This window comes from Paroedura picta, chromosome 1 (assembly GCF_049243985.1).
Source record: "Paroedura picta isolate Pp20150507F chromosome 1, Ppicta_v3.0, whole genome shotgun sequence".
Classification (NCBI taxonomy): domain Eukaryota; kingdom Metazoa; phylum Chordata; class Lepidosauria; order Squamata; family Gekkonidae; genus Paroedura; species Paroedura picta.
Window position 1 is genome coordinate 46532709 of NC_135369.1, and position 23334 is coordinate 46556042.

The window sequence follows — 23334 nt, forward strand, 5'->3', positions numbered from 1 at the left end:
CCTCTTCCCCAACCCCAAAGGCAGCTGGCCAGCATCAGCACCGAGTATCTGCCTGGGGCTATGCATGCATGCACAGCTCTAGCTGCAACCACATGCACATCTTGGGCCAAAAGCAGGAGTGCAATAAGTAATGAATAGTGATCTGACAAAATTGCACCATGGTCATCTTTTTAATAAAAATTGCAACATAAAAGTGCTTACAAAGTTTTAGTTAAATGAAACAGGAGAGGAGAAGAATAAGATTATGAAATTAACTCTACTTAGCAAACAACTTAATGAAAAGCAATATACGGTTTATTCAAAATCTGGTAAGCATATTCAAATAGAAACAATAAATACATCATGATAACAGTGGCATATAGCCTCATTCTCTTCTCTCTTCCGTGGAAAGGGTCATTATGTGACGAATCCTAAATGAGTCTACCCAGAAATCAGTAGCATTTTATTCAATTTGTTTAAAACATTCCTATCTCACTAAATCTTTTCCAATCCTAGGGGCTTACTCTCAGGAAAATGATTTTAGGATCGCAGCCTTAACATCATACATGCATCCAGAAAGACTTTAAAAAAATGTATGAACCTCCCCACCAACATAGTATCAACAATTGTATTGGACATTTTTCCAAGTTTCCAAATAAGCTCCAATGGACACAGGAAGCCATTCGCATGATTTTCTAAATTGTGATCTAAGTTATTTTAACTGTTATTGAGAAGAAAGATCTTTTTATCCATATCTTTGTAAATGAAACAACTTTGAATATAACAACAAGAAGATAACACAGGAAGTGTACTATTATTTCTTTTTAAACACACACAAACTCAAAACTTTTTAGGACGGTTGAATCATTATTGGAAGGAAAGAATCTAGTTAGCAAGCACATCACAACTTGGTATGACTCAATGCAATGTTTGGGGGGGGGGGAGAAAAGGGCACTCATGATATTTAGCCTGAACAAAGGGAAGAATTACAAGTCACAGTAACAAATCACTGGTGAATACAATGGACCCTGACGTCAATCTGCTGTGTGTTTCATCACCCTCACAACCCACAGCAATCGTGGGGAAACCCACAATATGATGGAATCAAGACACGAGGCAATTTTTCCTATAAAATGACGGAATAGGACAGGAAGAACTCTGCAAAAGAGTTCAACAGGGGACAGCTGTTTCTTGTAGCAGGCTTGTGATTAACACATAACGAACAATTTCACCCAGGCACAAACAGAGTCTTTTCAACCAAGGATAGCATCCCTTTGCTTGGCTCCAATTAGATGTAACCTTTCCACCATGCCAGTTCCCACCTGTCTTTGGTTCCTCAATTAGGTTTCTAGTCTGAAAACCATGCAAGAGGTTGTTGCCCACTTATTCCCAGGAATGGTGAGAGACCAGAATAATTTACCTCTGACTTCAAGAGATTTTATTGATTTTCCACAGAGACTTCTTGGAAAGACTCTTTACCAGAGAGCTTGCTTAAGGTTTACCAGGAGGACCACAAGTTACTACTGAGAACAGACCTCAAGCAATTAACTGCTTGGCACCAGTGGCTGACTGCCATCATGGGTTGCTGCTCCCACAGGCAGGAGTGACAAAACTATTCTTTCAAAGAGGCAGAAATTCAGGGAGTCCTTCTGCAAGGAAACACAGCTAAAAACAACCAGTTCATTGCTACAGCAACATAATGCAGCACTTTAAAACCACAGGCGTTTTTTAAAGGTGTGGATAAATAAGTTTATGCAATAAATCAATGACTACTATTCACAATAGTTTGTTTGTTTTAAAGAAAATCACTCTATTTTCAGTGGCTGGTAAACCGATGCTGAGGATAAGCAACCAGGATTGGCTGCCCCACCATGCCCTGCCTAGGGATATTTGGCTACAAACTGCTAGAACCAGAGTCCTAGATAAAATGAAACTTTGATTTTATACTGCAGGGCAGTTCTACTGATGTTAGGCACACAAGCACTCCCAAAACCAGCACTGGCAGCAAGCAAAAAAAATCAGTGGGAGAGGTACACCGCAGTAGGAATGGGACTTCTGTAAGAGGAGAATCTGACTCCTCCACAGGCCGAGATTAATTACAAGTGTTGGCCAGACAGAGGTGAGCAGGAAGGAAAACAGTGTGAAAAGCAGGAAAAGTGAGGGAATAGAATGTCAAAGCCACTTGAACTTGAGTTGCCTTTCCCAGAGAAAGGAAACCACTCAGGAGCTCACCTAGTTCTTATTGTGGCAGGGTTCTTAAAGGGACTTTTATTGCCTCCAGCTGTGTCCAAATCATTTTTAATTACATTTTGTAACCAGTCTTACATAGATACTCCTCCTCTGACTAAGAAATATTAGAAATTTTCTTAATTAAGGTCTCCTGTTTGTGGTTGACATTCATTGCCAAAATGAAGTCGTTATAAAGATAAATGTTTAGAACATCCTTTCTCAACTTTTTTACCAGTGAGATGCCCTTGAAACATCCTTCAGGCTTCGAGAAACCCCAGGAGTGGCATGATTGTGCAGAATATGGTTGGGAAGCAGAGCTGTGGACACACCACCTGGGGCCCCTCCCCTTCCCACTCCCTCCGGGCCCATCATTGTCATTTTGGGAGGGGGTTGACAAGACCATATATGGTCACAACGCCTGACAAATGTTTAACACACCTTAAAAATACATAAACATTAATTAACTCCTACCCATTGATGAACCGCTTCCAGGGCCATCAAGATACCCCAAAGTTTCAAGAAACCTCGGTTGAGAAAGCCTGGCTTAGAAAAACGGCAAACTCGTCTGAACTAGAGATGCTGTGAATTTCACTGTGCACTTATCTGACGGTTGAACTTGCCATGTTTGAAGGTAGTAATCAAAATTGAAATCACTCCACCCACAAATCTTAACCTCTTGTGAAGAGTGGGGCAACGAAGGTAGCAATCGGGTGTGAGCCAATAACTCAGTCTGTTGGGTTGGTAGGTACCATGCAGCCACGAATGCTTGCCTAACTGGTTTGCATAAGGTTTTCACAAAACTGTGTATGCACAAGGATGTGGCTGATTCAAACTGATTGGCAGCCATTAGTATCACTAAGGATTACTTATTCAAGCTACAAGCTTTTGTGTGCAGGCACACTTCTTCAGTTACCGCACAAAAGCTTATATCTTGAACACAGCTTTGTTGGTTTGAAAGGCACTAGTGGACTCAAACTTTGTTCTCCTGCTTCAGATAAATATGGCTACCTGCTTGAATCTAAGGACTACTTAGCATGGCTGCCAATTTTAGATTGGGAAATTCCTGAAGATTTTAGTGGTGGAACCTGTGGTGGGTGGGGCATAATTCCACAGAGTCAACCCTCCAAAACAGCCATTTTCTCCAGGGGAGCTGATATTTGTAGGCTGGTGATCCAATGTAATCCCAGGAGCTCTCCCGTTACACCCGCCCAGAAATTGGCAATTTAGCCAAACTCTGAAGGGTAGATTTTTATTGAAACACAGCATTTATCACTGACTAATACGATTTGTGAGTAATCCCAAATGGCTTGCATCAGGTATTCCCAGACGTGCACAGTAGAGATGGGCACAAGCCTGCACAAGAACAGGCCAGTTTGGTGACTGCAAGCCAGTGTTTGCAAAGCCACGCTCCCTACGAGCTCATGAGCCGATACGGGTCTTTTGACCTTCGATGGACTCTGCAGTCTGTTGGGGGCATGGACACAGCTAAATTGCCTGTAATAGGGGCAGGGAGTGTTCTCCTGTGGCCATGGAAACTTCAATCACACCCCTCTTTACTTTACAGGCATCCCCAGCAACCAACAAGGTCCCTCCCATTCTTGTTTATGGAAGCAGCAAGCCATATATACTCCCAGCCAATTTGTCCCTCTCTGCCTCAGTATTTAGCTTCCTTTTGGTCTTTTAGCAAATCCCATTTACTCCCACAGGGCTTAAATGTGTATTAACTGAGAGCCAGTTTGGTGTAGTGATTAGGAGTGCAGAGATCTAATCTGGCGAGCTGGGTTCGATTCTGCGCTCCCCCACATGCAACCAGCTGGGTGACCTTGGACTCCCCACAGCACTGATAAAACTGTTCTGACCGGGCAGTGATATCAGGGCACTCTCAGCCCCACCCACCTCACAGGGTGTCTGTTGTGGGGAGAGGGAAGGGAAGGAGACAGTAAGCTGCTTTGAGCCTCCTTCAGGTAGAGAAAAACGGCATATAAGAACCAACTCTTCTTCTTCTTCTTCTATTAACTGAGTGAAGGATTGTAGCATCTCTTAACTGCTCTATGCATGTACTGTTCTAAGCCCCCAGCAAACGACTTCATCACGGCCTCCCTTCCTCCCCCCCCCCCTTAAGGTTCTGCCTGCTGATCTTTCCTCGCCTGACAGGAGCAGTTCCAAACAGGTTGGTAAGTGCCTCATCTCTTGACTCGCTTTTCAGTCCCCTGGCCCTTCTTGCCTTTGGCAGCTGCTGCAGGAGTGGTAATAGGTGCTGGAACACAAGTGGTATTTGGGGAGGGTTTTTTTTTTAATAAACAAGGGAAAATCCCCCCAGATGAGGCCACCTCACAACAAAGCCTTATGCCCAAAGGAAAACTAAAGTTCTGCTTGGGAAAAAAAAGAGACTGGATTGGATTTTGGGGGTGCTTTTCTGGAAGGCCGAGTGGTTCTCAATATAATCCCTAAGTGAATTTCTTTTGAAAGTTTTGGGTTTCTTTAAAAGCAGATTTGTGAAGCAAACCACAGCACAACCACATTTTGGTTAGTGCAGCACCTCTAGCCTGCTTCAGATGCTCAGCTAGGCAGCAGCAGTCTTCAGTAGGGTTGCCAAGCTCCAGGTAGAGCTTGGCAACCTAGCTCAGCTAGGCAGCAGCAGTCTTCAGTAGGGTTGCCAAGCTCCAGGTAGAGCCTGGAGATCTTCTAGAATTACAACTGTTCTACAGGTGACATAGAGGAGAAAAGGACAGTTTTGGAGATGGGAGTCTGGCATTATAACCAATTGAGGTCCCTCCCCTTCCCAAAGCCCATCCTCTTGAGGCTGGATCCTTAAATTTCCAGGAATTCCCCAGCCCAGTTGTAATTGTGGGTGATCTCCAGCAACACCTTGAGGTTGCCAACTCTCAAACTAGACAAGGGACCTGAAGGAGCCTGGAGAAGGTAAAGAGTCAGGCTTTTGTATTTGTATCATAGCACTGGCCAGTCACTGCTGCACATGCCTGCTTCCTTCCATAGCTGAAGGGGACTAGCGGAGGCATAAGACATTAGCCATGTCACAGTCTCCAACCATTAGGGTCCCCATTTCAGTTCTGAGATCCCTTCCCTTCCCTTCCCTTCCCTTCCCTTCCCTTCCCTTCCCTTCCCTTCCCTTCCCTTCCCTTCCCTTCCCTGCTGCAGCATTTGCAAAAAGAACCCAGTGTGGTGGAGGAGGAATGCAGAAGGGGGGTGGGGAGGCATTTTTAATGACCACTTTGCCAGAAAAATGGTGCTTGTTTTCTCTCATGCCAATCACCTGTATTTGGGCTGTTGGAAAATGAACTGTTTCAACCCAGCAGGACACAGAAGAAATGCATAATTTTAATCTGGCCTGTGAAAGAGCAGAGCAAAATTAGCTACTGGATTGCCTCTCTCATTGGAACTCAAGGGAGGATCAAAACACAAGAGATCTGTGGGGAAACAGACTTCATTTCCTCTCTGTCCATTCCTTCAGGATTTCTAGCCATGATCTCCAGAGAGATGAATCCCAGGGAAGTATTAATTAAGCCAGTTTGATTTCCCAGAGTGGTGGATTTGCAACTGCATAGCTGGAGGCTACAGACAGCTACCTCCAAAACCCAACACAGATATCATATGGTAAGCTTTTGAGCAGCTGTTTGACTGATTACTGATAATATCAATATCCCAACACTAGAATAACAACTGCTTGGGATGTCATGAACATCTACGAAGAAGAATATCTGAAGAAGTGAACAGTGACTTACAAAAGCTCATCACACCCTGCTACAAATTGAGTTAATTATGCTGGTCTCCAGGTGGGGGCTGGGGATCCCTTGTTAGAAATCCTCCAAAACTTTCTGCTTTTTCCCTGGGGTGATCCTGAGAGGCACCTTCTTGGGTCTGGCCCCTGTCCTGATTGACAAGTCACATGCCAACTCCAGGCACACTTGTTAGAGATAGTATTAGGGGTGCTCATAGTATTGTGGGTGCTCAGAGGAGGATCCTGTTTGTGGCTGGTACCTCATGTCAGGGGGAGGGGGGTTTGCTGAAGTTTCATCCTTCTGGATTTTGAGGTTTTGGGCTTGCCTCTGCTGGAAATCCTCCAAAATACTGTACTGACTGAAAAGTTACATGCCAACATCAGGCACATTTGTTGAAGATAGTTTTGGGGTCATCTCATCTCTTCTCAGCCTTTTTGCTCTTGCTGTCCTAAAGCCTGGTGCTGAATTCGGAGAGATCCCCAGGTGCCCCCTTTCTGCTCCCTGCTCTCTGCAATCGTGTCACTGGGAGGGTACTGCTGGAGTAACTGACTACCCTCTCTCTCTGTGACCCACCACTGTGTTTACACCTTGGGAGGTTGCCTCCACACCATGAGGGGTAGAGCGCAAACAAAGGGTGCTCATTGTGGGGTGGCAGGGGAAGGTGCAGGGGATGCAGGCATCCCAATGAGGTCCTGGGGGGCATTGCGTGGAAGAGCCTGGATGGCTTAAGGGGGTGGTAGAGGAAGAACATCTGCCTCAGCAGTTTGCCTCCAGTAAGCAGCCTTGTCCCACCCCAGGGGAAGGCTACTACTGGCCCTCGGTGGTGATCTGGGAGGTGGGTGGTATCAGGCAGGCCAGGCCAGTTCCTGTGGAAGGTCATGGTGACAGAGAACATAGCCAAGCCCTCAGACTCAAATCCCCTGGAGTACTGGACACACAAAGTTGCCACATGGCATGACCTCCCAATCATGCCATGAATCTGCTGTCCTGCCCCCTCACCAGTGTGCACAGTGGACGGGTGTACTCTCACATGGGAAATGCCATCAGCCCGCACTGCTGATGCCTATATCCCACAACATGGTGAGGCGGGTGGGTGACCCCAGGGCTAAAGGGGAGAGGGGTGGCCCACACCCAGAAACCATGTCCACAATGAGGTGACAGACTGAGGCGGCTCCACAGTGAAGGTCACCACTCTAGCACACCAGAAGACAGCCTACCACATAACAAACCCAATTAACAGAACAGGACCTTGAACACAATGGGGTTTGTGTAAGTTCGAGGTTTATGATACCTCTCAACCAGTGAACCCTCACAAACCTACAATTTTCAGTTTCATGCCCACTTCTAGTGCATAGGTACTACTCATTCAAACTGATTGGCATCCATTAGCATCATTAAGAACCCCTCAGACAAACTCTGAAGGGTATTGATTGCATTTGTATACTGCTCTCCCCTAAGGCTCAGGACAATTCGCATAGAACATAACAGGAACAATACATCAAACTTTGTGATTATAACAAATGAAAGTAACAGTAATAACAATAAATAGAGGAGATAGCATTTTAACAGAGTAAACAATCTGGTTCATGGTTGGTCAGATCCATTGCATGGGGCCCAGTAAATGCTGTTTAATTTCAGTCAACCTCAACCAAATGCCTGGTGGAAGAGTTCCCTTTTGCAGGCCCTATGGAACTGTTTGAGTTCTATTAGGGCCCTGATCTCCTCTTGGAGCTTGTTCCATCAGGAAGGGGCCAGGACAGAAAAGGCTCTTGCCTTAGTTAAGGTCAAGCAGACTTCCTTGAGGCCAGGGATCATTAGCTGGTTGGAGGTAGCAGAGCGCATAGCTCTTTGAGGAGTGTAGGCAGAAAGGTCAGTTTGGTGTAATGGTTAGGAGCGCCAACTTCTAATCTGGTGAGCCGGGTTCGATTCTGCACTCCCCCACATGCGGTCAGCTGGGTGACCTTGGGCTTGCCATGGTGCTGATAAAGCTGTTCAGACCGAGCAGTGATATCAGGGCTCTCTCAACCTCACAGGGTGTCTGTTGTGGGGAGAGGAAAGGAAAGGTGACTGTAAGCTGCTTTGAGACTCCTTTGGGTAGTGAAAAGCAGCATATAAGAACCAACTCTTCGTCTTCATCTTCTTCTTCTTCTTCTCCTCCTTCTCGTGTACAATGGACCAGGACTGCATACAGCCTTGAAGGTAATTACCAAAACCTTAAGCCTGATCTGTAATTCGAATGGTAGTCAGCGCAGGTGTTGGGAGAATTGGCCAGATGTGGGACCTCCATTGTGCTGCTGATGTGAAGACCCTGGCCACTGTATTCTTGGCCAGTTGCTGTTTCTGGAACAAATTTAAGAGTAGGCCTGCATAGAGTGTGTTGCAAAACTCTAGCCTAGGGGTTACCGTCACATGGATCTTCAAGGACAGTCCCATACAGAATACGTTAACAGTTATCTAGCTTTGAGGTCACCAAAGACATCGTCTACTTGTCTTAAAACACAGAACACTAATATATGAACACCAGTCCCACTAGGCTTTTCAGAGCATCTAGCACTGAACCCAGAAACAAACAGCCATCCAGTGACATTGTTCCGGAAGAGAAATATGCTTCCCCAGGTTTGTTTGTTTTTAAGTGGTTATATTTTGTACAAGTAAAAGACCAAAGTAAAAGGCCAAAAATCCACAAGTAAAAGACCAAAAATACTTTAAGAACACATCTTAAAAACAAAACAAAATCATGCCAACATAATAATACAAATGACCGCAAGGGTTCAATATTGGTAAAAATACAGCAATAACAAGTCCAGTTCAGATGATGTTGGGACAAGGTTACTCTGTGGTGCTGAAACCACCACAACAAGGCTTTCCCCCACACTGCTCATAAATGTGAGAAATCTAGAACCACATGAGCAGAGCCTACACCATTGCTTTTTCCACACTGCCACCAGCATATGGGGAGAATGAATTGAATGTGTACATGGGACAGAGCTATAACACAGCCTGATGTGCCTCATAATATCCCAATGGAAAATGGAAAAAGCAATGCTGTCCAGAAGGTAGTATAGTCCAGCTTCTTGAGCATACCTGGGCCTTTTATTACAAGAGAGTTAGAATCATTACAGTAACCAGAGTTGAAAAATGTAGCTTAGCATTAAGAGCTGCACTGGCAAGGGGCACATGTATACACTTAACAGAAGATCATGGATGGGATATGTGTGGTGAGGAATTAAGTTACTTCCCAAAAGATCCTCTTAACAGACAAGTGATGACAGGACAAAGTTAGAACTAGAAAGACCTGACTTTAAAAACACAACTTGTCATGAAGCATTCTGGATACACTTGAGCCGATCCGTCTCTCAGATAACCTATGATATCGCCCTGAGCTCCTTGTTGGAGGGGCCTGGCTGCAGTAGATCATACAAGTTATGCTGTCCTCTAAAACTCTTTCGAACAGGATTGGTTAATATAAAAAGCCTCTCCTATGTTACCAGCTACTCGTAGGTGCTAAAAAAATAATAATCAATGACCAATGTGTTGTCCTTTTTCAGCAAGAGCCTGGTGTAATATTTAAAGAAATAGTTCTTTTATGCTAAAAATAACCCTTTGTAAACAGGCTTTGATTGATTCCCACTGTCAGGATGTGCTCATTTCCAAAGGGCTAGAATGTGTTTCCACAGATGCTGTCTGACTTCCTCTGGTCTAACTTCTTGGAATGCAGTGGAGAGCTTTCTTTGCAAGAGTTAATGACTCAGGTGGGAGAGTAATCCAGAACTCCATAACCCCACACAGATCTTAATTTGTGTACACTTTAATTGTCCCATAAGGACACTTTGCATTCTGCTACTCAGTGAGAGGTGAGGTTTCTGATAAAAGTGCATAAATTATATAACCCCACATACATCATCAATTCCAATGAGTATATGGAAAACCTCCCATGAAGTAAATCTAGGATGTGCATTTGGATATTAAATAAGCAAATCTGCATAAAAATATTCCTTCACATAATGTTTATAATGAATGGCCATTGGTAATAAACCTGGGATCTGGCCATTATTCTGGTGGATGGCTGCCAGCCTACAGGATAATTATTATTTACCTAGGGAGTTTATATGCCACCTCTACAGAATCTTGATTCAATTCAAGAAGATCAGATAAGGAAGGAAGAGTACCTCAGCAACTACATTACAGAAAGGGACAGGTGGGGACATAACGGACAGCATCTGCTACAACATCAGGAGTGTGGATGTGGCTCAGTAGTAGATGGGGTTATCAAGCATGTCCTGGCATCCAGTAGAAAACTGCAGACAACTGGGGGGGGGGTGTCCATCAGCAATGGAGTGATGTCATGTCTACAGAAAACCTGGAAGCAATGCCATGCCTCTCTAGGAATCACTGGCACGTTGTAATTTCTGGATTTGCCCAGCAGTGACCTCATACCACCCACCTGCTGGACTTTTAATTTTTTCTCTCCCATAGCTGTTCCAAAGGGGAGATGGGGATCTCCTGTCCCCACCAGGGGGCTGTCAACTCTGATGGTAGAGCATCTGCTCTGCATATAGAAGTCTCCAGGTTCTATCCCTGCCATTGTCATTTAAAAGGATCAGGGAATAGGTGATGTGAAAAGCCTCTGTGTGAGACCCTGCAGAGCACAGATTGCTTTGATGGGCTGGGTCTGTTTCAAGCACACAGAAAGTCCTTCCACATTATTTACCACAAAGTGACTCTCTATTCCTTTCAGCATCCCTCCTTTCAAGCCAGTCTCAGTTTTGGTATTGGAACCTGGCTAGGAGATAAATGCTTAGTAGGGTGAGGTATCCTTCAGAGGGTGCACAATTTAGCTCCCATGCTTCAGTGTTGCTTTAGTCATGAACAGGTGGACTCACATATTTGATTTCTCCCATTATATACTATTTGTATTCATATGCCTTTGTAGATTGCCAAACATTAGCCTCTGCAAATGAGAAATTGAATGTCTTATAAAATGGGCCGGCCTTTCACTTGAAATTTGGTAATAATGATCTTTGAAGGTGGTATGCAGGGTTTAAAAATTCCATCCCAATTTGGCATAGAGAAAAGTTATAGCCAGAAATACATTTTCCCACTGAAAGCAACAGAAACCAACAACACACAAAGAGAAAATGAATATAATAAGAGAAAGGACAAAACATTTTAAAATAACATGAACTAAAAAAAGTTCCTTGAGGACAAAGACTTGAACATAAATGTCAACACATATATCAATTCAAATTCAGATAATTCTTATGCAAGTATAGATCAGGCCTTATGCATGTTGACTTGGAAGTGAATATATGAAGGACCACAACTTTAAGTGCATGTCAAATTCTGCCTCTGACTAACAAGAAGGTGGAGCAAAAAAAAGAAAAAGGGGAGGAACAGACAAGTAACTCTTGAGAGGTAAATAGGATGCTATTTTTAGAGCTTTCCAATTGATCCCTGCATTTTACAAGATCTTGTAGCATCTCTCTCTATATTATCAACAGGCCTATTTTCCTGCAACAATATACTTCAGAACTATACAGAAATGCTACTCCTCCCCCACACACACCCGTGCCCACCGTTTCCCACTAGCTTTCTGGCGCCACTGATTATCTACCCTGAAACAAGCTTAGGTCAGACTCCACGTTGCCTCCCTTTTCTGAAAAGGCTTCCTGTCCACTTCCCTGCTCCTTCCTATTACTTTTACCATCCATTGCCCAGAAATAACTCCTCACTAGTTTCCTCCACCTGCTTAAGAAAATGCAAGGGGAAAAAAGAAAACATGGGGGAAGGGGAAGACTTAGCTAAAAAAAGCCTCCCCTGTGTTATGTTTGCTAAGAATTGTCTCCAAGAAAAGGATTCAAATAACCTCTGTTTGGTAAGCATGAGCTCAAGGGGCCTTGTTCTAAGCCTTGCTTAAGGTGTAAGTAATGAAGCTTACCAAACAAAATTTACTTATTTTGTTGCCTCAGAATTTTACTTGGGTTATGAGATTTTTTTGGAGGAAAAATCCTAAATTTTCTAGAGCCTCCCTCATTTCATAAATGGGCAAGGTAGCATCTAGACTTCGGGACTGATCAGCAACTCTGCGGTAATCCAGGTTGCCAAATTAACATGGTATAATTTGAAGACTTATAAGGATCAAGGATTTGTTCACACTTTCTTCTCAGATAACAGCTGGACTTGTCAGAAAAAGATGTAGCAGGCATGGCAATCTCTGCTGCACTGTCCCAATGGAAGGAATGAGCAGGTATGTTCCCTTACAAACCACCAGCTGGGATGCCGCCAATAATTGGGCAGAATATTATTTGCTTTACTAGTGCTGAACTAGCACTGTCCCGTCTACCTTACCCCAACACTCTGCTGCCTCACCACCACCCCACATTCTGCAGCAAGTGCAGATCAGGACTTATTTTGTTTCAAAATAAAAACGGGAAAGTTAGGCCAGCTAATGGCCAAACGTACTGGTTGCTCACAGATTTCCCTTGTTAGTTTAAAATATTCATAGTCAAAGTAGCTGCCAGCTCTGGGTTGTGAAATACCTGGAGACTTTGGGGGTGGAGCCAGGATTGGGAGAATTTTGAGGCACAGAGACAGATTATATATGCGGAGAAAAGGCAGGTGCTCGCATGGCAATGGAGCCAAATTCTGCTTAGGCATGACATCCTGGTCCTGGCCCGCTTTAGGGCCTCCGGTGGTCCGCAGCAAGGAAGAGCTGATTTTTTAGCATTCCCTTTTTGGCCACAGCCACCATCAGCAGCTATGCCGGGCCAGGCCCAGCTCCTCCCCCGCCTACAGTGTCCCAGCAAGGACAGAAAACCACCTGTTTGATTTTGCGGTACCACAGAGCCCAACAGGGCATTTTAAAACCTTCTAAAAAGGTGGGATTGCATTGGCACACATTCCCAGTCACGTGGAAGTCATTCCACTGCCCCCCCACCACCGTGGTGAAGTTGTAGCGGAACATTTCCATGCAAGAGTTGTGCCACCATGTGTACCAGGGAAAATGTCCCGCTGGCAGCACACAAGAAGCAGCAGGGCACGCTGCCCTGTCACAAGAGACCGCCGGCGAGGTCAGAGGTACTTCAATGGCATACAATGTTGTGGGGTCCACCCACCAAAGCAGACATTTTCTCCAAGGAAACTGATCTCTTTAGTCTGGAAAGGAACTACAACTCCTGAGGATCAAAGTGACGTGTTTTCTCAGGTAGAATTGCCAGCTCCAGGTTGGGAAATATTTGGAGATTTTGGGGGTGAATCCTGAAGGTCTGGGGAGAGGAGGGACTTCAGTGGAGTATAATGCCATAGAGACCAGTTTCTAAAGGTGCCATTTTCTCCAGGTGAATTGATCTTTATCCCCTAGCAATCAGCTGTAATCCCGGGAGATATCCAGCTGCCATCTGGAGGTTGGCAAGGCTATACCTGGTGCTACGACTGTAACGCAGTGCAACTGCTTTCTACGCAGTTACAAGGTTCTAAGCCCTGTCCTGTTGTGACAGGGCACCTTTATTTAACATACCTTGGATACCAAGAGCAAGGAAAGCCCTTACTCTGCAGTGCTGGTTTCAAGGTTTTCACAACCCAAGCAAAATACACTCATGGCTCAGCACGTGGCTGTCAGTGGTGCCAGTCCAGGAGGCAGTGCCTGTGGTCACCTGCACCAGTATTAACCCCTGCAATGCATTGGTGCCCTGCTCATTGTGCTGCTCTAAGTAGTTGCTTAGTTGGAGAACTGGCCCTGTTTCTCTGCCAGAGACCTTGGAAAGCTGCTGCTAGTCAGAGTAGACAATACTAAACTAGACAGACCAGTGATCTGACTCAGCAGAAGAGGAATTCATACACAAATGCGCTGTTACACTTGACATATGTATCTTCCCCTGGGGCTTAGGCTTCAGAAGTTCCAGACAACAATGGGAAGAGGATGCATTTCCTTTCACCCAGCTTGTTTAAGAGTGTCAGAAATCACTCTAATTTTAATATTTTTCATTCACTTGACTAACTGCTGGAATTGCTATCTTTTCCCTCTGATCCATGCCTTTGATACACAGCAGAGAGAAAATGAACAGAGGAACCTTTCACCTCAGTTTCACTTCTGCATACTGAAAGAGGCCACACCTTTAATTTCTACATGGTATTTCATTGTGAATGCACATAAACCCTGCAAACATGGGGGGGGGGGGGAGCTAGCAAGCCTTCAAGTACACCATGCACAAAATGGAAACAATATTCTACAGCTATTGTTTCAGTTAACTTCCTGCGATAATAATCTAAGTCAGTCCACCAGACTAACATGTCGAAGGCTTCCTTCCCAGAATTCTCGCCCATAGCTGCCTACTGTGAAAATCAAAGGGAAATGGGTTACTAAGTAAAGAAGGGATCATAATAAAGCAAAACATGGTATGTTGCACTCTTTTGAACTCCAAGGCTTGGGACCAACCTTTCCGATCACAGAAGGACACAAAAGACCAAATCCAAACCTTTAGGTGACTTCTGTGCAATAAGACCACATTGAATTTAGACTCCCTAAAAACAGTCTTGAGGAATTTAAAATCCAGGGACAAGAGTTGAATGCTAGGACTGTGTGAATTAAATATCAGTGGATCAACTTTTTCTCTGAGCTTTTTCTAAAATCTCTTATTTTTCCTGTACATTATATATACAAGAGGTTTTTTTTTTTAAACTTCTAAAGCTTAATACCCTCCAGCCTCTGCCCACTTCAGGCATTTACACACAATCCCAAAATACCACAGCTGGGGGAACCCCTTTGGAGGACTCAAATAATGGCAGAATTGCAGAGCTGTCTAAACAAAGAATTGTTGCCCGTGATGGAAAAATCAACTCAGGCAGATCAAGCTTAGGAATATGTAAACTTTGACAGAGGATGCTCTCGAAAGTATAGGAAATAATGCAAGCCTGATTTTGTTATTGTTGCAATCCAAACTGTTTAATTTCCACCCTTATTAAGCACTTAGCCTGAAGGATGATGGAATCCTTTTATTCAAAATGATTTTAACATCTGCCATTTTAGCTACTCACAAGTGGCATTCTTCCCAAACAGCTAAGGGATTAATAGTTTACTAATTCATGTCACTAATTATTCCTGGAAAGGAATGGGGGGAATGGTGTGTTCCAGTGTGGGACTGCCACAGATAACTAACAGAGAAATCTAGTAGTGGCGATAAACTTCAATAAGAGAAATCTGGCTGCATCCTTCAGATACCTGAAAGCCATGACGGACCACAAGAATTTTTTTAGTAATGTATTTAATGCACTGCTTCCTTTTCTATTTATGATTCCTTTTTCTAAACTAGAAAACTAGCACAGCAAGCAGTAATCTGGGCTACAGCCTTTCTCCGTAATGTGCAGGAAGGTGGTGATGACTGCTGTTTTTCCTGATGGGACATTTTAAAAAATGGCACACTCCAGCCTGGAGTGGTGTCTTACCCCCAATTTGCCACCTCAGCATTCTCACCCAAGGCAAGATTTAAATGAGATGCTAGCAACGCAAAAAAGAATCCAGGGGTGTGGCTGTGTTTGCTCTGTGCTTCATTTAAACTGGGCTGCTCCAAGTGTATCATGTGCTTAGTTAGTACATCAGGGATACCAAGTCTGGGTGGGTGACTCACTGGCAGCCTAAGGCACATGCAGCCGCTTTGCGGCCCCGATTAAATGAGATTCAGAGCGCAGGTGAGCTATTTTGCTTATTCCCATCCTGTTTAAGCCAATTCCACACACATTAGATAAGGCACTTTAGAAGTAGATTTTCCTGTAATGCACAGGAAAATCCAGCTGCAGAAGTACATTGAAAGTATATTATCCAATGTGTGCAGAAAGGTTGCTTCCGGTGTAGATCAGGCTCAAGTTTCAGGAATGCATAGACCCAATGCTAACAAACAAAACAGGGACTGAACAGACATTTGTTCCTTCCAGATAGCCCAGAAGATGACTGGAAGTTTATTCCTGTGCCCACAGAAGTCGATTCTGCATGGCAGCAGACACACCAGGCCACCGGCAGTGTGGTGTTGTGGAGCTTTATGCTTTCTGTGTCCCCATGGGTGACACATTTCAGTGAGGCACTTGGTCCACCTCTGAAATGTGTTCCCTGGGAAATGCAGAGGTGGCAGACAGATTTCATCACGTGGGGGTGTGTGGAACATTTTATTTTGCAGGACAGTGAGATTACGTTTCAAGCAATCCCACCTTCCTGCAAAATAAAAAGAAGTTCTGGTCTGCCCCATAGCATGGTGAAGTGCCGTGAAGCTGACTAGAGCATTTTTTTGCTCCCTCTGGGCCACAGTAGGATGGGGAGGAGCCGGCTCTTCCCTGTCCACATGGGCCTGCTGCTGGACAGGCCCCGTTGGTCTCCACTTTAAAAAAGGGATCACAGATTTTTCCACATTCCCTTCTGGTGGGGCAAACAAGGGCCCGATCCAGGGCACGCCTTGGAGGGGGCTGGCCTGATATCGGCATCATGTGGAAGTGAGGATTAGTCCTGCTTCCATATGAGCTCCCTCTCGGCCTTTTCTGCCTGTGCTGAATCAGCCAGAGAGAAGAATGTGACTCAGCAGGGACACTGGATTGCAGTCAGAGACCTGCACATGCCTTAACCATCAGCTTCTAGCAACGCTTCCAACCCTGGTGCACAGACTACTCCTGTTATATTACTGTCGATCAAAACCATTGAAATTATATTATGTAATTTAGAATCACTGTTGGATTACTGTTGATGTTATTTCTGACTATGTTATATGCTTTGGTCATTCGATGTATTACCCTGCTATGTTATATGTAAACTGCTCTGAGCCATATGGGGGGGGGGGTGGTATAAAAATCTAATAAATAAACAAACAAACAAACAAACAAATAAATCCTTATCCATGGTTAATATTTGTGAAACAGCCTGGGGGTTGGAACGTGTCCGGCTGTCCAAGTTGGAATAGGGCCAATTAGGGTGTAGCCAGCTTCTGATTGGCCCTGCCCCTGCAGTTCCCACCCTCTGTCCCTGGACTCTAGCCTCTTTGCTCTCAGATGCACCTCAGTGCCTGGAGCCAGCAGCAGGTAAGAGGACCCTGGGCAAAGGATCGTGATGGAGGGCCTGCTAATGAGGGCCTCTTGGCCTGCTAAGCAGGGCCTGCTAATGAGGACCTCCCGGCCTGCTAGGCTAGGCCTGCTAATGAGCTGGCCAGCCCCTGCCCACCCCACTTGATCTGGCTGCGAGCTGCGGCCCAAAGCCACCTTAAGTTGCCTCGCCAGGGGCCAGGGGAGGGGACCCTTTCAAGGCCCATTCTTAGGAATGGGCTTTGAAGCTAGTAAATAAATAAATAAAGTGCAGAGCCATGGATACAGGACATAGGAAGAGTTAGTGTCAGGATGCCACAGAAGGGTGTGGGGAGCTCCACTGAATCACAGCATATTCAAAGAGCAGTAATGTGCCTTAGGGATCAATACAGTTCATTGCACAAACACACACAAAGATTTCTGCAGGTTTTCCAGATGCTGCTTCCATACTTTTCCAGTTCAGTCTTTTGTTTTTAAAATCACAAAATAGTCACCATGGTGAAGGTGCAATATAAACACACCTAAGAGTTTCTTGGGAAGAAGTCTGTCCTAAGCCTTGAAAGCAAGCTGTGCACAGGCAGCATGCATACTCTTTCTGGCTTCTAGGAGGATACAATTAAGATTGCTTGCTAGTACAGTTTCAAAAGCTGATCTGCCACATGCATGATAATTTTGGTATTGCTCGAGTGCAGAGGAAGAGTAATATTTGAGTATGTTGTAAACAACTTAGTGTATGCTGTTAAGCAACTGCTGGGTATTTTTTCACTTTTGCCTGTACAGCAACCACTGATATGAAGCCAAAATCCCCAATTCCTTTAGGAGACAAGGATAGTGAGATTAAGGTTGTCAGCTTCAGGTTGGGCAAAATCTGGAGACTTTGGGGGTTGAGCCTGCAGAGGGAGGGGATTGGGGACTTCATCGGGGTACAGCATCATACACTCTACCTTCTAAGCAGCCATTTTCTCCAGGGGAACTAATCTCTGTTGCCCGGAGATTAGCTGTAAATCTGGGGGATCCCCAAGTCCCATCTGGAGGCTGGCATCCCTAGTACCCATGAAATACAGATCCATGGGGAGTCTATCTTTTCACTGCACATGAGAAACAATAAAGGGGCAAGAGGAATGGCAAGAAGTGGCTTCACTTACATACTACTTACCCACAGCAATTACTTGATGAAAACCTGCAATTAATTATTTTAACATAAAGCTTGCATGCATAATCAAACTATCTTATCAAGTTCCATTTTGGCTCCTCTGTGCTGAACAAGGTGGGTGGCCTCTTCTTAGCCAGAATCTCTATTTCCTTTTTTGTATCAAGGAAGTTCATCTAATGGACTAGATGTCACAGGGCAGCATTATCTGGGCCCTATGGCACCATCCACAAGGTCATACTGCATGCAGTGTCTTTGGCTATGTATAGAAATTTGCATGTTATAAACCGTTTATGCACTGGAGGTTTCATGCTGGGCTGCAGGCTTGTTTTAGTCGTGGCAGGTTGCCCCACCTCTTCCTGCACCCACACGAGGGAGCATTTGGCCCGGTATGTCTCATCTGCCCCCGATTTGTGCTTCTGCTTGGGAGCTGGGGCATTGAAGTTCCCCGTGCGTAAACGGTCATACAGAGGCAAGATGGAGCAGGACCCAGTTTTCAAGATCATGTAAAGCAAAAGGTAGAAGTGAAACAAGAGACAGAAATCTTCAGGCAGTGAACCTACTGCAGGTCTGTTTCCCGTCATACCCCCCCCCCCCGACCTATATTAACTAGCTGGGCTTACAGGCTAGTTATGACCAGCAGTGAGGCACATGTCATCAGAAAGGCAGATGGTTTATATGCATAATCTGGTTTAAGGGAGGCCTTTGGACTACCCAGCTGCCTTCTCCATGGAGTTGTGCAATCATGTTTTTTCCCTGTCAAATTGAGATTTGCTTGTCCCAGCATGGAAATCTTTTGTGATTTATAAACGTTGGTATTTTAATTAGGATTAAACTCTTCAAGCTAGAAATCTTTTAATTGGTTTTAATTAAAACTATCCAGGTTTATTTTTAGATGTACCTTTGGTGAAGTGAAGCAGTACCAGATTTTCTGCCTTTATTGTGCTATTTGGCAATACATTTATTTACTTAACCCTGCCCTTTCCTCAAAGGTACTTAGGATGGTGCACACAGAGTTATCTAACCTTCAGATAACCTCGGAGATTGCGAATGAGAGCAGATGATTTTCCAAAGGTTATTTAGTGAGTTTAATGGTAGAAAAGGATTTGAACCCAGACCCCACAAGAGCAAGCTCAATATTACATCATGATTTGTTTACCATAGTAGATGTTGTTGTAATATGTAATGCAAATTCTGAAAGGGATAACTGACTATATTCCATAATATATACTTGACTGTCCACTTTCTCTTTAACATTCTTTGGTTATGAAAAATAGTACTTGCACTATAGCTACAATTGGCAATTCATTTTTAATATAGAATCATATTATTTATTTATTTATCATATTGGCAGAGTTACATACAGAAAGCCAAGTAGATATAACAGTTCTGTAGACAGATCGGGCAATCCCCCTAAATATTAATATCTAAATTTTTAATCCATTCAGTTGCAGCTGGGGAAAGTACAAAGAGGTCCATCACATCTCCCTGGAAAGCATGATGCTTACATTCCTGTGACAGACAGAAAATAGTTTGGTGGGCATCACCACAATAACATTGGGGACTTGGTATTCTGCCTCATTTAAGCAATATGCTTGCACAACTGCCAAACCCTGTTCGTATTGTTAGCCATCTTCCATACTTTAATTGGAGTACAATTCTAGCTCACCTCCTCGTGGTGCACCCTAGATAATGCTAGAAAGCCAGAACTTTGGGCTGCCAGAGAATTGTAGAATTTCCTGGCTAAACCACACACATGAAATTGAGCCATATTTTAAATTGAGAAAGGGCTGAATTTGCAGTGTTGACATCATGTCCTGCCGCATGCATGAGCCAAGACAAAGGTAAGGGCTTTTAAACCTCTTCCTACTATGTGAACGCAATCTGATGCTTTGGCAGAGTCCTCTCTTTAAACACTTTGGGAAAGAAAAGAACAAAAGAATCCTGTGTCCAAATACACAGTGAGCCCTTTGCCAAAACAATCACCCTGGGGTGCAGTGGGCTGAAGACGTCTTAGGCTGTGTCTCAGCTGATCTGGAAGAAACTGATTGAGATACACAATACAGGAAGGTCCTTGAAAACAAGGCACCAAAATGGGACACTCTTTAAGGCTGGACTAGGGCCCTGGACCATTGAACCTTTTGCTTTAGCTACTGGCTAATTAACCAAGTTTTGCTTGCAAGGCTTACCTGAAGACAACAGCTTGTGTGTCCGCAAGAAACTGATTGCAAGACGCATTATAGATGCCTTGTCCAGGTGTGAACTAATATTGTGAGGTAAAGGCAGTTCATGGGCCAGCTCATAGAATACTTCCGTCTCTTTGCTTCTTCTGCACCGTGCAGCATCTCTTGATTTCTCCTTCCTCCTTTCAGAACTGCTCCTATGTACACAGAAAGGAAAAATTATCTTGAGAAACATCTCATTCTCTTGAACAACAAATCTATTTGCTCAGCTGGATCTGCTCTAGTTGGATGATGTACCATAATTAGATAGTTGCCACCTTATTCACCACTCAGTTATTGCAATGTTTCTATGCTTCTAATATAATACAGCCACCACAAATCAGTCCAGGCTGATGGAACTTCCATGTGAAGCTGCCTTATGTAGGTCCAGACCACTAGCCCTTTTTAGCCCAGGACCTCTGGCTCCATTCTAAGATGGCATTCCAAGGTCCTCTCTGCTATTACTTCAACCAGAGGTTCTTTCAGAAGGCAATATCAGGGAATGGCCCTTATTTCCCATTACTCCCAAGACCAGCTCATGGTAGGTTACCATTGTTCACAATGAAAGACCCCAATAAAGCCTCATTAAAATTAAAAAGGAACATCAAAATTACAATGCATAGATCAAGAAACATGGTGGTAAAAATCCACTACATCCACTACATCCCCCCCCAAAAAAAACATCATCCAATAGGGAAGTGGCAAGAGGGGAGCCATAACCCTGGCATACTGCCGCTCAAAGATACCTCCTTCCAAAGATACCTTCCCCACTCTTTATGTATTTGACTTATATCCCACTATGTTTCATGGATTCAAAATAGCTTGCCACAATTTTTCTAGCATCTCTGTTCACAAAGATTTAACATACTGTGCAAAGGTCAAATGAAATGAAGTGCAGATAACATTTTAGAGAGAGGATTACCCAGAATGACCTTTAATCCAAATCCTAGAGCGCCCCTTCTTTCCATTGCTAACTGGAAGCTGTATTGGAGCTATGATTTCATGAGAAATTTGATGTCCTGCTTATATTCCCTCAAATGTTCCTGCAGCAGCCCTCCATATATAACTACTCAGTCTACTCAGAAGTCTACTCAGAAATTCCATCTGATACCATGGATTTATACTCTCTATAAAATGTGTTTAGAAATGTGGAGTTTACAGCGGATTGTGTTGCCTGTGGCTACCAGCTTTGTTATTTGCTACACTTTCAACACTACATGGACTACTGCCATAGCATACAAGAGTGTTATGGAAAAAAATAATCACCACAAATATGTTATTTAAATTGCATGGAAAACACTGTAGCATCATTATTTGGTGATGATATTGTTTGGCTTCTTCACAACAAAGGATGGTAATTCCACACAAAATAACTATGGTGGGAGACACATTTGGAGTTAAGAGCCAAGTAATATATTACAATCTGCATGGCTTCCTACATCTGGAATTCAGATATGGAAGGCCTCTTGGCTATTTCAGATCTCTACTACAACTTATTTCTTGACTTTTCTCCCTTTTGTGACATAAGGGCTCATAACAAAACCTGGAACACCTCAAGCCACTGTTATTCCCCCTTTAGTTGCTGCCCCACCTGCCCCACAGTCCCTGCAGTTAGCTGCTCGTCATCCCACATGTCCTTTCCCACTAAACACTGAATCTCAGGTTGGGAAAACAACCATAGTTTACTTTTATTGATATGAATGCTTTGTGTCTAAACTGGAGATATAAGACTATCTTACGCTGGACTTGTTCATCTCAAGGAAAGCTGACCCACCTAAGCCAGAATTATAGATGTGGCCCCTTTCTGGAGAGGTATTCATACAAGAGATTCACAAATACAATTATACCTGTGGTAGCATGAACAGCCCCTACAACACAGCTAAGGTCAAGAGATAATCCAGGAAGTCAAAGGATGAATCCCAATATATTGGTCACTGAACCCTGTCCCTTGCAGAAGATGAAGCACTAGCTTTTGCTACAACCCCTTGTAGAAGATGAACCATACTCTGAGTGCATCTGCTTCTGCTCTAGCATCATTGAACCAAGCCAGAAGGCTGTCTCAAGACAAAAAGCTCACTGGTCCTTTCCAGTACTGAATCACTTTATGAGACAACTGGGGAAAGTGGGATATAAATAGGATTTGCAGGACCTTCAAAATGGAGCTCTTCTGCCAGACCTTTGGTTGAGGCTGGATACATCATGGAGATCTGCCCCTCCTCCAGCATTCCCAGCAAAAAAGTCAATTTACTTGGAGCCTCTTATGGCCATCATAGCAGTCCACCACTATCATTGCACAATATGGGGGCGGGGGGAGGGAGGGTTTGTCTGGTGTGGGAGGGGTGGGGATTTTTTAGGGTATTTTGTTTTACTAATTTTTTATCTGTTGTTAGCTGTCACAAGCCAGCTGGCTGGAAGCATCGGACTATACATCTGACAAATAAATAATAATGAATTATAATAAACACAAAAACAAAATGGTATGGAAAACCACCAACATCTATCACCCACTGCCCATTTTATTATTGTTATCAGCAGCCAGACTGCAACATTAAACAATGAAGACCACTATCCAAGTGAGACTAAATTCACCTGACTCTCTGAGGATAATGGAAGATAAAGCAAAGATTCATTCCCTGCAGAGCCAGCCTAACTGGACCTCTAAAGCCTACCCTCCAAAATACATAGACCACAAATAACTCAATGTATTGCAACTCCCAGCCTAATTTTATCAGATAATGGTCTCGATCAGCAGTGTCAAAAGAGAGAACAAAAGAGGCTCTCACATTGGGACTACACCTGTGCAAGCTGGCTACAGACATCTTCTAGCTCAAGATAACTCCTACAATAGAGGCACCCTGCCCCACAGAGACTGTGCATGAATGATTTTTCATGCCCAGGTGTCACATGATACAACAGGCAGGATGCCCCCTTCTCTCAGTTCCCCTATGCTTCCACAAGG

At 44.0% G+C, this 23334-nt stretch overlaps 1 protein-coding gene across 1 annotated transcript in view; it reads right to left on the reverse strand.

Annotated features, from left to right (window-relative positions):
* The window catches only part of EPAS1 (endothelial PAS domain protein 1), a 132084-nt gene that overhangs the window by 35535 nt on the left and 73215 nt on the right, over positions 1-23334 (reverse strand). Inside the window, exon 2 of the mRNA XM_077337161.1 lies at positions 20343-20533. Within this exon, the coding sequence (XP_077193276.1) occupies positions 20343-20533 (191 nt within the window). The remainder of the gene's footprint in view (positions 1-20342; positions 20534-23334) is intronic.